Source organism: Dipodomys ordii, unplaced genomic scaffold (genome assembly GCF_000151885.1).
Source record: "Dipodomys ordii isolate 6190 unplaced genomic scaffold, Dord_2.0 Scaffold93, whole genome shotgun sequence".
Classification (NCBI taxonomy): Eukaryota; Metazoa; Chordata; class Mammalia; order Rodentia; family Heteromyidae; genus Dipodomys; species Dipodomys ordii.
In genome coordinates, this window is record NW_012267309.1 from 2,712,975 (window position 1) to 2,727,876 (window position 14,902).

The 14,902-nt window shown below is 45.9% G+C and overlaps 1 protein-coding gene across 3 annotated transcripts in view; it reads left to right on the top strand.

Moving 5' to 3' along the window:
- Window positions 1-8,596: 8,596 nt before the first annotated feature.
- The window catches only part of Bicd2 (bicaudal D homolog 2 (Drosophila)), a 49,954-nt gene continuing 43,648 nt past the window's right edge, over window positions 8,597-14,902 (top strand). For 2 of the 3 annotated variants that reach the window (XM_013026423.1, XM_013026422.1), the window contains exon 1: window positions 8,597-8,976. In XM_013026423.1, the coding sequence (XP_012881877.1) occupies window positions 8,737-8,976 (240 nt within the window). In that variant the 5' untranslated portion in view covers window positions 8,597-8,736. The remainder of the gene's footprint in view (window positions 8,977-14,902) is intronic. The other variant, XM_013026424.1, reaches the window with a different exon arrangement.

A 14,902-nucleotide genomic window follows, 5' to 3' on the forward strand; every position in this document is an offset into this window, starting at 1 on the left:
GATCTAACTCATCGAATTAAAAGCTACAGAATCATTTAACAGTTTATTAAACTCAATAAAATAAGTATACATTGGAAAAGTTATAACAAAGTCATACTGATTTTAGTTGACAAAAATAGCTAACTACTCTACTGAGACATACATTTTTCACTTTATTATGATTAAATTGTTCTTAGAACAAATTAATTATACAGAGACTTTGAAAAAATAAAAAAGATATTTTGATGCTTTCATATATGCATATAATGTATTTTTATCATATTCATCCCCTCTATTACTTTTTCTTTGTTCCTCCTTCTTTTTACATTTCAATGGATTTCATTAGTCTACCATACACACATATATTCGATCATATCTACCCCACCATCATATCACTGGCTCCTCTCCAAGCATCCCCTTTTACACTCAAATCATTTTTTAAAGATACTGATTCCTCAGATGAGGAAATACATGCACTATTTGTATTTTTGAATCTGGCTTATTTTTCTTAATATGATGATCTTCAATGTTCCATCCATTTTGCTGAGAATGACATAACTTCATTCTTCCTTATGGCTGAAAAAGTTTATAATGTATATCTACATTTTCTTCAGCCATTCAATGGCTGAGGAGCACTTAGCCTGATTCTATAGTTTAGCTATTGTGAATAGTGCTGCTGTAAATATGAATGTGCAGGTGTCTCTTGTATGTAGATTTTCACATACATGTATGCATATAATATATGTACATGTATATACAAGTATTATATATAAATATATATCCTATTTTCTTGTCCATTCATTGTTTGCTGGTTACTTTGGCTGATTGGACCATTAGGATATTGTTAACAGCTATGATAAAAATGAGTATACAAGTATCTTGTTTATAGATTGATTTACACTCCTTCCAATATAGGCCTGAATGGTGGGGTTCATAAGGTATGTCTATTTTTAGTTTTTTGAGCTTCCATGGTACTTCCTACAGTGATTGCGTTAGTTTACATTCCCACCAACAGTGTGTATGAGGGTTCCTTTTTACCACATCCTCTCCAGCATTTGTGTTCTCTCTATATATATCTGTTAGGCATGAGGCTTGAGGCTTGAACTCAGGGTCCGGGCACTGTCCTTGAGAATTTTTGCTCAAGGCTAATGTTCTATCACTTTGAGACACCACTCCACTTCCAGTTTTTTGTTTTTTGTTGGTTGTGGGGCTTGAATTCTGGGCTTGAGTGCTGTCTTTGAGCTATTCAGCTTAAGGCAAGTGCTCTACTACTTGAGCCAAAGCACCACTTCCAGTTTTCTGGTGGTTTATTTGAGATAAGAGCCTCATAGACTTTCCTGCCCAGGCTGGCTTTGAACCATAATCCTCAGATCTCAGCCTCCTGAGTAGCTAGGATTACAGATGTGAGCCACCCAGAGCCCAGCTTCCATGTCAGTTTTTAGGTGGTTAATTGGAGATAACTCATGAACAGGGCTGCCTTTGAACCTCGATCCTCAGATCTCAGCCTCCTGAGAAGCTAGGTTTATAGGCGTGAGCCATCAGTGCCCAGCTGGCGTATGGTTTTTTGATTGCCCATCTCACTGGGGTAATATGAAATCTTAGTGTGGGTTTGATTTGCATTTTATTATGGCTGAAGATGTTGAACATTTCTTCATCTACTTATTAATCATTGGTATTTCATCTTCTGGTAGTTTTCTGTTCAATTTGTATACCTATTCATTAATTGGATTATTTGTTCTAGTTGTTGCTTAATTTTCTAAGATCTTTACATATTCTGGATATTAATCCTTTACTTATTATATCCATTCTGCTGCAGTAGGCTAGAATCCCAGTGGGGTTTTTTCTGTTGTTTGTTTGTTTGTTTCTTTGGGTCCGGTCGTGGGCCTAAACTCTGGGCTTGGGCGCTTTCCCTCAGCTCTTCAGCTCAAGGCTAGCGCTCTACCACTTGAGCCACAGCGCCACTTCCGGCTTTTTTTTCCTGCTTATGTGGTGCTGAGGAATCGAACCCAGGACCTCATGCATGCAAGGCAAGCACTCTACCACTGAGCCACCTTCCCAGCCCCTGTTTGGTTTTTCTTATTTGTTTTGTGCCAGTCCTGGGACTGGGCACTGTCTTTAAGCTTTTTTACTCAAGGCTAGCTATTTTCTAGTTGAGTCACAATTGCACTTCTAGTTTTGTTTTGTTTTGTTTTTGGTGCTTAATTGGTGATTGCATTAGTTTACATGAGAGATATGAGTCTCAAGACTTTCCTGCCCAGGTTGGCTTCAAACTGTGATCCTCAGATCTCAACCTCCTAAGCAGCTAGGATTACAGGTGTGAGCCATCACTGCTTTGCCTCAGTGTTCTTTTATTTGCATTTCCTTTAAGACTAAGGATGTTGAAAATTTCTTCATGTATTTATTTGCCACTTTCACTTTTGTGAGAATTATCTGTTCAGTGAAATTGTCCACTTATTAATTGAATTACTGGTTCTTTTAATGTTTAATTCCTTGAACTCTTTATTCGTGTGTGTGTGTGTGTGTGTGTGTGTGTGTGTGTGTGTGTGTGTGTGTGTGTGTGGTGGGGGGCTGCCTCCAGAGTTTGAACTTAGTACTTCACACTTTCTTGTCTTGCTTGCTTGGCTGGCGTTCTACCACCTGAGACATGCCTCTAGACTGCCTTTCTGTTTGTTATTTTGAAGATGGACTGTCTCCAATTTTTCTGTCTGGGCTGGTTTTGAACTGCAAACCTCCAGGTCTCTGCTTCCTTAGTAGCTAGGATTACAGGTATGGCATTCAGTACATAGTGTTTTCATACATTCTTATTATTGATCTCTTGCCTGATGAATAACAGGCAAGAGATCAATAATATAGGCTATAGGCTATCACTTCATTCTGGAAGTGACTTCCTATAATATAAATAAACTTTTTAATTTGATGCAATCCAATTTGTCAATGCTTTCCTTTATTTCCTGAGCTACCATTTTATGATTAAGTTTTAAAATTTTGAGAGCATGGTAGATTGACACATTTTAAGAAATGAATCCAGTATGGTGGTGCACACCTGAAATTCCAGCACTCAAGAGATGAAAGCACAAGGATCATGAGTTCGAGAGCAACATAGGCTACACAAAAAAATAAGAAATAGGGCTGGGAAGGTGGCTCAGTAGTAGAGCACTTGCCTTGCATGCCTGAGGCCCTGGGTTCGATTCCTCAGCACCACATAAGCAAAAAGAAAAAAGCCGGAAGTGGCGCTGTGGCTCAAGTGGTAGAGCGCTAGCCTTGAGCTGAAGAGCTGAGGGACAGCGCCCAGGCCCAGAGTGCAGGCCCATGACTGGACCTCCCAAAAAAATGAGAAATAAGATACAGGGGTCTTATGCACTATTAATCCAGTTTCACATTTTCTTCACACAAGATACACAAATGATCAGTAAATACATGAAGTGATGTTCAACATCACTAGTCATTAGGGAAATGCAAACCAAAACCACAATGAAAAACTACCTCAGATTCATGAGGTTGCTACTATTTTTAAAACAGAAAATAAGAAGTGTTGGTAGATTGTGTAAAATGTGACACTCTTATACCTTAGTAGACAAGTTAAACAGTAGAACTGCTAAGAAAAACAGCAGTTCCTCAAAAGCTGAACAGAGTTATTATGTAACCCAGCAATATTTACTAAGTAAATACTCCAAAGAAGTGAAAGCATTCCTCACTCTGAAACTGGTATAGTACCATCATTTAAAAACACACAATGGGGCCGAAATCTAGGTTATCTACAAGCAGATGAATGAATCAAGAAAATGTGTTCATATAATGGACAAGTATTTATCTATAAAAGTGAATGAAGCTCTGGTACTTGCTACAACATGGATAAACTTTGAAAATATTCTACTAAAAGGGAACAATTACTGTATCCACATGTACCTGCCTGAGCTAGATAAACCCCACATAGAGTTGAGCCCCGCCAAAGGGCTTAAAGGCAAGGCTACAGACCTGCTCAGCCTCTTCTATTTCCTATCATGGGGCTTCTTCCTGCCTTCCTAAGGCTTGAACTCAAGGCCTGTGTGCTGTCCCTAAGTCCTTTTGCTCAAGGTATGCACTCTACCACATAAGCCACAGCTTCATTCTGGCTTTTTGATTGCGAACTGAAGGTAAGATCTCACAGACTTTCCTACTGTGAGCTGGGTTGGAGCTATATAATCCTCAGATCTCAGCCACCTGAGCAACTAGGATTACAGGTGTGAGCCACTGACTCTTGGCCCTAATAAACAACGTTAACCCCTAACTGTCTCAGTAATTCCTTCTTCCAGAGATCTCAACTGGTCACAAATCTCAAGTCATTCTGGTCAGCATGATCTTGGTAAATGGTGATAAACATATAACAGAGCTTGGCAATCTAATGCCAATAGACCTCCTCTCCTGATGTGCACGCGCGCGCACACACACGCACACACAAACACACACACACAAATACACATGTACACATTCCACATGACAAGAGGCTCCAAAATTCACTCAGCCTTCAATAACACTCATTCATAAACTCACATTTTCATAGGTCTGCAGGCCTTCTCTTGGGTACAACTTCAGTGCCTGGTAAAGAGCTGCTCATCCTCTGAGACTCAGCCCGTGTTCCTCAACTCCACACTGCCCCTCACAGCCCCCAGAACCTCACATACATACATCATCTACACATCAAAGCAATTAGCAGGTGACATCTGTACCTCCTGCAATGTGAGCCCCTTAGGACAGATCTGTCATTGCTCCATTCAGGGAGGGTTAGGCGATGGAGCAGGAAGCTGGGAATACAGAGTCACACACACACACAGTCCTGGGATCAGGTGTGAGGCTCCTCCAGCTACTTTGGGCTTCATTTACTTCATTGTGCCTCAGTTCCACAATCTATGAGATGAGAGCAGTGGAACCTGTCCTTAACTTGTTTATGAGGCTTAGGAAAGATAGCAAACATTTACCAAGGCATAGGATTAGAGCTCAAAAATTTTTTGAAGTCTTCAGTACTACCATCAGTTCTATGTCTGAATCCATGCCCCACCCCTGCCCTGGCACTGTCCAGACCTGGCATAGAGAGGTGTTTATTGAATAAATGACATTTTGATTTAGGCCAAAGCCCCTCTGATGTCATACAGCATAGATATTCAGGTATGTCAGACCTGTCTAGGTAGCTTAGTCAAGCATACCTGAACAGGCCATCACCCAGTTCCCAACTGGAGCATCTGTGTATAGAAGCTTCCAATGGGACTTCGGCACTTTTGCTAACAAAGACACAGCAGGTTGACTGGCAGGAGGAGTCTCCTTTGTCTGCAGGCCCCTGGCTAAGCAGTCAAGTCCTAGAGGGGACCACTGTATGCATGCTTGATATCCCCAAGTCCCCACTACAACTTGTTTCTGGTTCCTTCTCTGCCAGGGATGCTTCCATCCTTCTGTGCATTTTTTTGCCTTTTCAACAGAGCGAGCAGGCATCCAGGGAGCAGTGCCAGGTAAAGCTAAATTCTTTGGGACACTGTCTAGGGCCCTGAATGTGGGCCAGTTGATGCTAGGCTTGGTGGCATATACCTGTAATCCTAGCAACTCAGGAGGCTGAGATCTGAGGACTGGGGTTCAAAGCCAGCATGGGCAGGAAAGTCTTTGAGACTCTTGTTTCCAATAAACCACCTGAAACCCTAAAGTGGAGCTATGGCCCAAAGTGGTAGAGTGCTAGCCTTGAGCAAAAAAAACTCAGGGACAATGTCCAAGCCACATAACCAACAAGAAAGAAAAAGTCCATGCTCTCTGGGAGTAGCTAATATAGGGGATACTTCACAGTACAGCATATTTTGCCCACCAGAGGAAGGAAATAAATTCAGGGACAGGAGTCAAAACCCAGAAGGTTGGTGTGAGGGCAATGCCCTTCTGAAATGTGCACAACTTTCAGGGAGGCTGTGATGATTTGGCTTTGACTTGGATTTGAAGAGGACAGGATTTGAGTCTCGATTTGGGAACCTAAGCATTCCCTTAGGTGGGGGAGGGTATGTGAACATGCCTGCCATGATACAGGCAGAAGTGAAGGGGATGGGCCAGCAAGTAGAAGACTTTGTTTTCAAGCACAAGCAAGACAGACATCTGCTGGCAGATGTTAAAAGCCTCAGTCTCCTCATTTATAAAGCAGATGGTCTTAATTTCAGGTATTGTATGGACTAAGTAAAGGAATGCATATCAAGGACTTGGCAGTGTTGGGGACCCAGAGTGTTCAATATTAGTAGCCCTTCTTCCATACTATAGATTCTACAGAGTGGGGTAGGGGAGATCAAAACCTGCTTTTCTTATCCTTGTGAGTACCTTAGTCACACAGCCTTGGCCTAGCCAATTCCTATCCATCCTCTGGGTTGCCCTTGTGTGTCACCTCCTGAGGGAAGCATCTCTGAATTACTCCATCCTTACTCATCACACATCATGTATCCCAGATTCCTCCCACACAGTCCTAACATTGAAGATCAGTGCCATCCCTCTTGTAGGAAGCCCACAATGCTAACGACCACATGTGTTTGTAACTGAAAGCGCCTGAGATCATCCTAGCCACATCAGGTCTCCAAGTTCAAAGTACCTGCATCAGATTCCCATGGCTGTCCCTCTCCCTTCACAGACCAGGACCACAGGTATAAGATGGGAGTGGGAGGTTCCCTGTCAGGCCAAGCTGGGTCAAGTGCATGTGTTCTAGAGGCTGTGTATTTGTTTGAAAAAGGCTTGTTCCTTCTTTTCCCTCTGGTTTCTCCCATTTATTATAAACAGCTTGCCCCAGCCAGACACATAGGATTTTCACTGTAATGTCAGAACAATCACAGTAACCAAACTGGTTGGTCATGTTCTATTACCACTATGGCTGAATTCCTTAAAAATAAGTTCATGTCACAAGTCAAAATATGACACATTCTTCATAAACAAGACATTAAAATACTAAAAGAATTAAGGTTTCATGGGAGAAATAGATCATTCCATCTGGGACACAGTAAGTATAATATTATCTCCATCTTGGAATGTGTTGTGACAGAGATTTAAAAAGTGCTAAAAAGTTATTACACTTTGAAAAGCTATGGAGCCAATGTGGAGGGGCTTTTACTGGCCAAATCTAACATTTAAATACCAAAGGGAAAAAAAAGTTAAGGGCTGAATGTAGCTCAGTGGCAAAGCGCTTGCCTAGCAAGTGCAGTGTGCTGGGTTTGATCCCCAAATGAACAAAGAATAGACAAAAAAGTACAGTTTTAAAAAACCCAAACAAAAGAAAAAATAATGAATTGTAATCTACTGAAGAAAAGAATCTATAGATCCATACTGCTAATGAATGAACAAGCAGGAATACCTTTCCCACTCCGGCTTGTCTTTCTTGCTCATGGCTGTTGTTCTAATACCTGAGCCACCTCTCCAGTCTCACATTATGCAGGTTAATTGGAGATAGATTCTTACAGACTTTTCTGTCCAGGGTGGCCTTGAACTACAATCCTCTGGATTTCAGCCTCCTGGGTAGTTAGGAACAGGCATGAGCCGCAGACCTCTAGCAAGGTTACTCTCTTGAGAGTGGTAGTAAGCCAAGGTAACTTCTTGGGGGAGGGGGAGCTTGAGGAGTATTTAGGTGTGCTTGATGTCATTGTAAGGTGAGACACAATAAGGAAGTAAAATAAAAATGGATGAAACAAATTTGTTACAGGTCCAAAGAGGTTGGGGCATGAAAAAAAGAGGGAGGGGGACTGTAGGACCGTGCCTTTATTGAGGTCCATAGCATTATCCCTTTATTTTACCTTAGAGAAGGAGTGGATCGGCTAGTTTTAATAAAAAACGGGAGCGAAGGATGAACTTATTTACACGACGCTGGTGTTGACCACTCTTATCTTCATGACGTTCGGCAGTTGTGGGCTGTGTGGGCTCAGAGAGAAGAGGCCCAAGCAGTTGGACACAAACGACCAGCCAAGGGAGGAAAGTTCTTTCTAGGTCTAAGGTAAAGGGCACGACATCTGCAAATGGGTGCCGGGCAGCAACTGTATTAAACTCACTTATGACCCTGTGCTCATAGGGCCACCTTCCTTCCCGCACCGCCTCGCCCAGCAGTGGGGGGAGTCGCTCAAAAGTCCCCCCTACCCCATCCCCCGAGCGCCGGCGTCCCCGACGGACCGGCCTTTTGCCAGCAACTCCCGCCACGCTTCCATCCAAAGCAGCCCACACGGAGCGCGAGTCACAGGGTGTCCAGGTTTTTATTACAAGCGGGGCAATAACGCGGCCGGATGGCGGCCGGACACTCTCTACCTTGCTCGTCCCAAGGCCGGGAACCCCAAACCGGACGTTCTCCGGGTAGTCACTGGGCCCCCGGGTTTGACAGGTCGAGTCTGAAGCAATGGGAGGCGACAGACCAGCAACTGATCAGGGCGTCGGTGGCGCTGGCCAACCACCGCTCGGAGTTGGGCGGGAGACCCGCGCAACGGATCTTTGTAGTAGGCACCGCCGAGACCGCGGACACCTTCGCCAAGGCGTCAGAGAACCAGCCTCCTCAAAGTACGGACCAATCACAGCCGTGAACCGGGCGGACGCGGGGCATGGTGGGTCTTGTAGTCTTCCCTCAGTGGGACTGCAACCCCCAGTATGCCTTGCGCGAGTTAGGGAGAAGCAGTGCGGCGGCGCGGGCGGCCGTCGGGGCTGGGCGGCGGCGGCAGCGGCGGAGGCTCAGGAGGCTCCGGAGGGTCCGGCCTGCAGGAACCTTGGTGGGAGAGTCGGCTTCGGCGCGCGGCCACTATGTCCGCGCCGTCGGAGGAAGAAGAGTACGCACGGCTGGTGATGGACGCGCAGCCGGAGTGGCTGCGCGCTGAAGTGAAGCGGTTGTCCCACGAGCTGGCCGAGACCACGCGCGAGAAGATCCAGGCGGCCGAGTACGGGCTGGCGGTGCTGGAGGAGAAGCACCAGCTCAAGCTGCAGTTCGAGGAGCTCGAGGTGGATTATGAGGCCATCCGCAGCGAGATGGAGCAGCTCAAAGAGGTAAGCTGCCACCGCTCGACCCCCGTCCCGGGATCCCCGTGGGTGCCTGGGGCCTGTGGGGCTATGTCACCCTTGCCCGGCGGAGGATGCAGGGGGTGGGGGCACGGGCAGGGTAAGAGCGTGAGCTGGGCCTTGGCCCGCGGGCCCTTACCCGACTGCGGCTTGGGGGCGGAGGGGGGCGGGGAGTGCCCTGGCACCCTGCAACTCCCCTCTGCCAGCCAGCCTCTTCCTTTGAAGGCCCCGGCGGCCCTTTTTCCTTTTCGTAAGGGCTGATGCTTTGCGGTGGTCGTCGCTGTCCAGGGTGTGTCTGTAATGTGCGTGTGGGTAGATGGGCAGATGCTGAGCGCACGGACTCGAGTGACCCGCTAGGAAAGGCTGAGCCTGGATCTGGGTGGCCATAACTCTCTGTCACCTTCAAACAAAACACTTCCCCTCTCGTTGGTGCAGCTGCTTTTGGAGTATTTTCTGTTAGTTCCGTGAGTGCCCAGAGGCCAGGAAGGGACAGGAAGGAAAGGCCCGAGGAAGTCAGGGTCCCGAATTGCACTTCGTCCCTGTCACGGGCCAGGGTCCGCTAGCATCCTCTCTGGCCCAAGTGCTCTGACCTCGTCATCTTCTTCCATGATTGCTCTCCCACCGGTTTAGCTCGGATGCATGGCTTCCTTCGTCCACTTCCTGCTCTGTCCTCCCTTCTCGACCCTCCCCCTTGATGTGGCGCCTGTGTTCCTCCAGGAAAGAAACCTCAGTGGCCTGTGTCATTCCCACTGTGGGGAGAGAGATTAGACACCTTCCACCCCATCCAAGGCTGGCAGACAGCTTGCAAGAGGGGGCAGTAAGGAGGAATTTGGGCAATCATTTTCTGGGATTATTTAAACGTCACTGTGTCTTCTGTCCTCCCTGACTTCCCACCCTTCTTGTGGAGGTTTAAGAGGACACGTTTTTGGAGTGGACACACTTGGGTTTGGACCCAGGCTCTACCATTTGCAAGTGTTGTGGCTACGGTCTTCCCTTTTACAAAACGGGAGTGTAGCTTTGCTGGCTCAGAAAGGGTTGTTTTAAAGATTATATATTTAGAAAAGCCTGAGGTAGGGTCAGGCAGCAGAAAGCCTGTCGGTTTTCTTGACAGTGTACTCCTCCATCAAACTATCCTGGTCATGGTTATTGGTAACTTTCTGGCACCTTGGACAGGTGCCTGGACTCTGGAGTTTCTCTTACCTTCTTAGGGAGATCAGTAGGACTCTCTCTATGACACTGGAGAAGAATGATTCGATCTTTAAAACAAAGCCTAGGCAGAGCAGGTGCTGGATTAGCTCCTCTGGGAAGTTGGGAGTTAAGTCTTCATACCCAACTGTCTGTGACTATTGGCACCTTCTCTATCCCAGCCTCCATTGGCACTAGATCTAGTAGAGGAGTGGATATGGCACCTCCTATAAGAGCCTCCATCAAGGCGTAGGGGGAAAATGACAGAGGAAGGCAAGGGCCTGTGAAAATGTGAGTTGAGTGTGCCTTCATGCCCTTTCTAGTCTACCACAGCAGGACTTATCTTACCCCTGCCTCTCTCTCTCCATGCAGGCCAGTACTATCAATTAGAGAGCTCCTCCCTCTGCACACAGTGATAGGTAGCCTTATTTCCTTGTGGAGAGCTTGTGAACTGCTCTTAGCCAGCCCTTATAGTCAGTCCCCTTTTATATTAATCACTTTCCTTCAGTGGTATCTGCTTTGAGAAGAGACTGTTGCTGACTTAAATGGTCCCCCTTTCAGAGCCTTTCAGTTGTAAGCTCTTTGCTATCATGGACACAATTGTGTTTTGGCATAGTAAAGAACATGGCATAATCTTAGGGCAATTACCTTTTTGGCAAGTCCCTAGCAGAATTTGGAAGAATGTGTTACCATTTCTGTAGTGGCTTTTTGTGTGTTTTCTTAGTTTAATATCTCTCCTTCGCTCCTCCATACAACTTTGGTCAAACTACTTCTCTCCTCTTTGTAAAGTGGGATACTATTCTGCTTAAAGTCCCAAGCAGAGTCTAGCAGGGATGGGGGCCCTTTACACTGACTAGGACCATTTTGATATTTATAGCATCATTCTCAGTTCATACAAAATTATCAATACTGGCACGTGGTTGGGGGCAGCCAATGAGAAACATACATGTCTGTCCCATCATGTGTTTGTATTAAGTGATTTCTTGGGCCTTATACAGCCCTCAAGCTGGACATTCTCACCCGTGGGAGGAATGTGCATTAATTTCAGAAGTGCTGCCAAAATGTATTCTGGTTTACCTCCTAACCATATAGATTGTGCCTGTTCTTCATACCCATACCAGCATAGGTTCTTGTTCACCTGTTTAATCTTTGTCAATATCATATTGGAAAACTTTAACTCCTATCCCAAAAGTCAGTACTTAGGGAGCCAGTACCTTCTGGGAGTTCTCTCTCCTAGACTGGTAAACCACTTTAATTCTTTTAAGTTTATTTCTTGAACTAAGATGGTTTTGTTTGTTTTTTTTGTGCCGATCCTGGGGCTTGAACTCAGGGCCTAGTGCTGTCCCTGAGCGTTTTGTGCTCAAGGCTAGTGCTTTATCACTGGCCACAGCTCTACTACCAGCTTTTTTTAGTTAATTGGAGATAAGAATCACAGACTTTCCCATCCTTGTTGGCTTCAAACCTTGATCCTCAGATCTCAGCCTTCTGAGTACCTAGGATTACAGGCATGAGCCATCCACAGCCTGCTAAAATGGGCTTAGTTACTAACAACTTATGTTATAAATGGAGTTGCTGACACTCTTTCTTGTATTTATAAACATAACAATCATTGAAGGAAGGAAGATGGTTGACAAGCTGAGGGGGGTCCCATGGTGGGTTAGTAGAGTCATTGCTGGCCCTGCTACCTTTCTCCCTAGGGGGATGCCTGTATCCTGCTGACAGCATGGGTAAGGCTAGCAGTGGGGAGGATACCCAATGACTCAATTTGCTAATGATTTTTTTGAGTCTGACTTGGCCACATCTGTTCCAAGTTACCTTGTGTCTTCTCCCCTTCTCCAGCTTGGTAGGGAAGAGAATTGGGTAAGCTTTGGTCATCCACAGGTGTTTATAGTTCTGAGTGGTCATGGAACATCTAGCTGGGTCAACTTCAGCTTCCAGGAGACAGATGTGTTGGTACAGCACGACAGGTACCATAGGTGAATGGGCTGAGTCTGGGTGCCATGTGGGTCTCATCAGAGAGTTAAGGGGCAGATCTGGGTGCCCTCACAGCTTTGCTGTGCCACCTTGGATGGTGCTGAGCTTTGGGAGGTTGGCACCTTTGTCTTTGTGGAGTGGGTGGAATTGGGTGTTGGGCTGGGCTGGATATATCAAGTGTTTAGCCACCTTTGCTCCCACCTCATTCAAACCTAGGTCTCCTCATTGCAGTACCTGCAACTCCTCCCTGTTCTTTGTGATTTCTCATTGCTGGCTCCAGAGGACTGCCCTATGTGTCATACCTTTCCAGTTTGTAGGACCATCCTACCGGCCCTTCTTCCTGAAAGTCCCACCTACCCTTCAAGCTTGGATATTTTATGGGAAGCTCCCTTGACTAGTGTTTTTTGAACTTGCCTGAGCTGTTGTTCCCAGCACTTGGGTCACTGCTGGAGGCAGGGATAATAGAGGGATTAGTTGAAGTTCCACCTCTAGGTCTACTGCTTGGTATGCTACAGAGAAACCAGAGGTAAGGCTGGCGTGTTGGTTTCTAGAGTAAGAGAAATCCTGGGCTTAGTTACACCGAGTAGAAGATTCTCCTGCTCTTCTTATAGTTTGTGAAACTGTCTTGTGTCTGTTTTTTGATCAGAGGGGTCTCGGGGACTGGAAGATTGATGGAAACCCAAGGATTTTGGAGGGCGAATTGGTGGTGATCCGCTAGTTACATAACGATTACCTGTTTGGGTCTTGTAAATTCTTGACTCACTGAAAGTGCTCCTAGGCCTGACAGTTTGAGAGAGGCAACTTGAGACATCCAAACAGTGGTCATGTGGTCCCACTCATGTCACTGACTCCTTCTGGGCCTCCCTTTCCAACTACCAGATATGGAGCAGAAGGTCAAGAAAGAATCTTAAAGGGCCCTTCCACTTTAAAAAGTGTTTGGAACTCCCATATCAGGCCCTAGTGCTGTTTTCTGCGGTGCCTGGAAACTAGGCACTTAAACTTGGCAGAGAATCTGCTCCAGGCCGTGAATGGCTGCTCCAGGACAGTCCTGCCAGCATGTGGAGGTGTGGCCTTGGCCATCTTCCACTGGCATGCGGCTGACATAGCTGTGATGGAGTGGACCTGTCTTCAGGGATGCCAAGCATGCCTTGAGGCTTAGCAGGTGGGGCCATAGGAGGCCCAGGCTTAGTGCAGGGAGACTTTGGGCCCCAGAGGAGCTAGGCATTGCCTGAACAGGAGAGGAAGCTGTTCTGTGATGGTGTCCAGCCTTGTGGTCTCCACACTCTAATACTGGAGTGGGAGTTTGGACCCTGCCTAGATGTTAAAGAAATATGTGGCCCTAGATAAGCCACTCTGCCTGTCTAGACCACAATCGGTTAATAATGGTTGGTACCTGTCACCACAGCCCAGTGCTCTAAGAACACTCGAGCTTACAACTTGATAAGCCCTATCCCAAGTTCATTTAGGGTTTCTGCTGGACTTCCCTATCACTTTAGGACCTCAGTCCTTCCTCTGAGGGTAGAAATCAGAAAACTGTCCTTTAGGCTTAGGCCAGTGTCCCAGCAGTCAGAAAGATGAGGCTGATGAACTGGGCAGGACAGGTGCCCCTCCTCTTCCTCAGAACTGTAAGGGCTACTTTGCTCAGGTAGATGATCAAGGAACATGGGGCTCACTTCATTTTTAGAAGATATTGTGTGTGTGTGTTTTTTAATGTGTATCTTAGGAACCTCAGAATGTAAAGCAGAGAAGTAGTGTCTTTGTGGAATATGTGTAGACAGTAAATGATCAGTACAGGAACATCTGACTTTTTGTTGTTGTTGTTGTTAGCTCTTTTTCCCAGGAGTGTGTGAGATAACACAGACAACATAAAGCTGCAGAAACTGCTCAGAGCCAGTAGTTTATGCCTGTAATCTTACTCAGGAAGCTGAGATCCTGAGGATCAAGGTTTAAAGCCAGGCTGGGTAGAAAAGTATGTAAGACTATCTCCAGAATAACCAACAGAAGGCCAGGCTGGAGGCATTGCTTAGTTGGTAGAGAACAAGCTGAGCCAAGTACAAGGCCCTGAGCTCAAACCCTGGTACTGAGTGGAGGGAGAGAAAGCAGGGGAAATCTTCACACATCTGTCACAGTTCTTTTTTTTTTTTTTAAGAAAATATTGTTTAAGTAGATAGAAGGACATGGTGAGTTTGTCTGTGCTCTTGCCCATACCTGCAGTTTGTAGCCATGGCCAGTTTTGCTTTTGTATCTCAGTTTATCCTGCATGGCTACTTCTGAATCAATTGCTTGGCCACACTTGATTTTTCACACATAAAACCTAGCTGGGCATTGGTGGCTCATGCCTGTAATCCTAGTTACTCAGGAGGCTGAGATCTGAGGATCGTGGTTCAAAGCCAGCCTGGGCAGGAAAGTCTGTGAGACTCTTATCTCCAATAAACCACTCAGAAAACTGGAAGTGGTGCTGTGGCTCTAGTGCTAGCCTTGAGCTGAAGAGCTGAGGGACAGTGCCTAGGCCCAGGTTCAAGCCCCATGACCAAAAAAAAAAAAAACCAAACAAACTAATAATTGCTAGTCATTAATGTTGTCTGTTGTCTGCTATCAAGTAGCATTTGTGTTTCCCAAATTTGGCTCATAAATTTTGTTTTATGGTTTGTCTCTGTCAGGACCAGCATGTTTTATTGGAGTCAAGACAGCCATATGCAAAGTCCTGTGTACTTTTACCCAGCCGCTGTCCCTATCCCTGTCCCAGTGCTTTGGA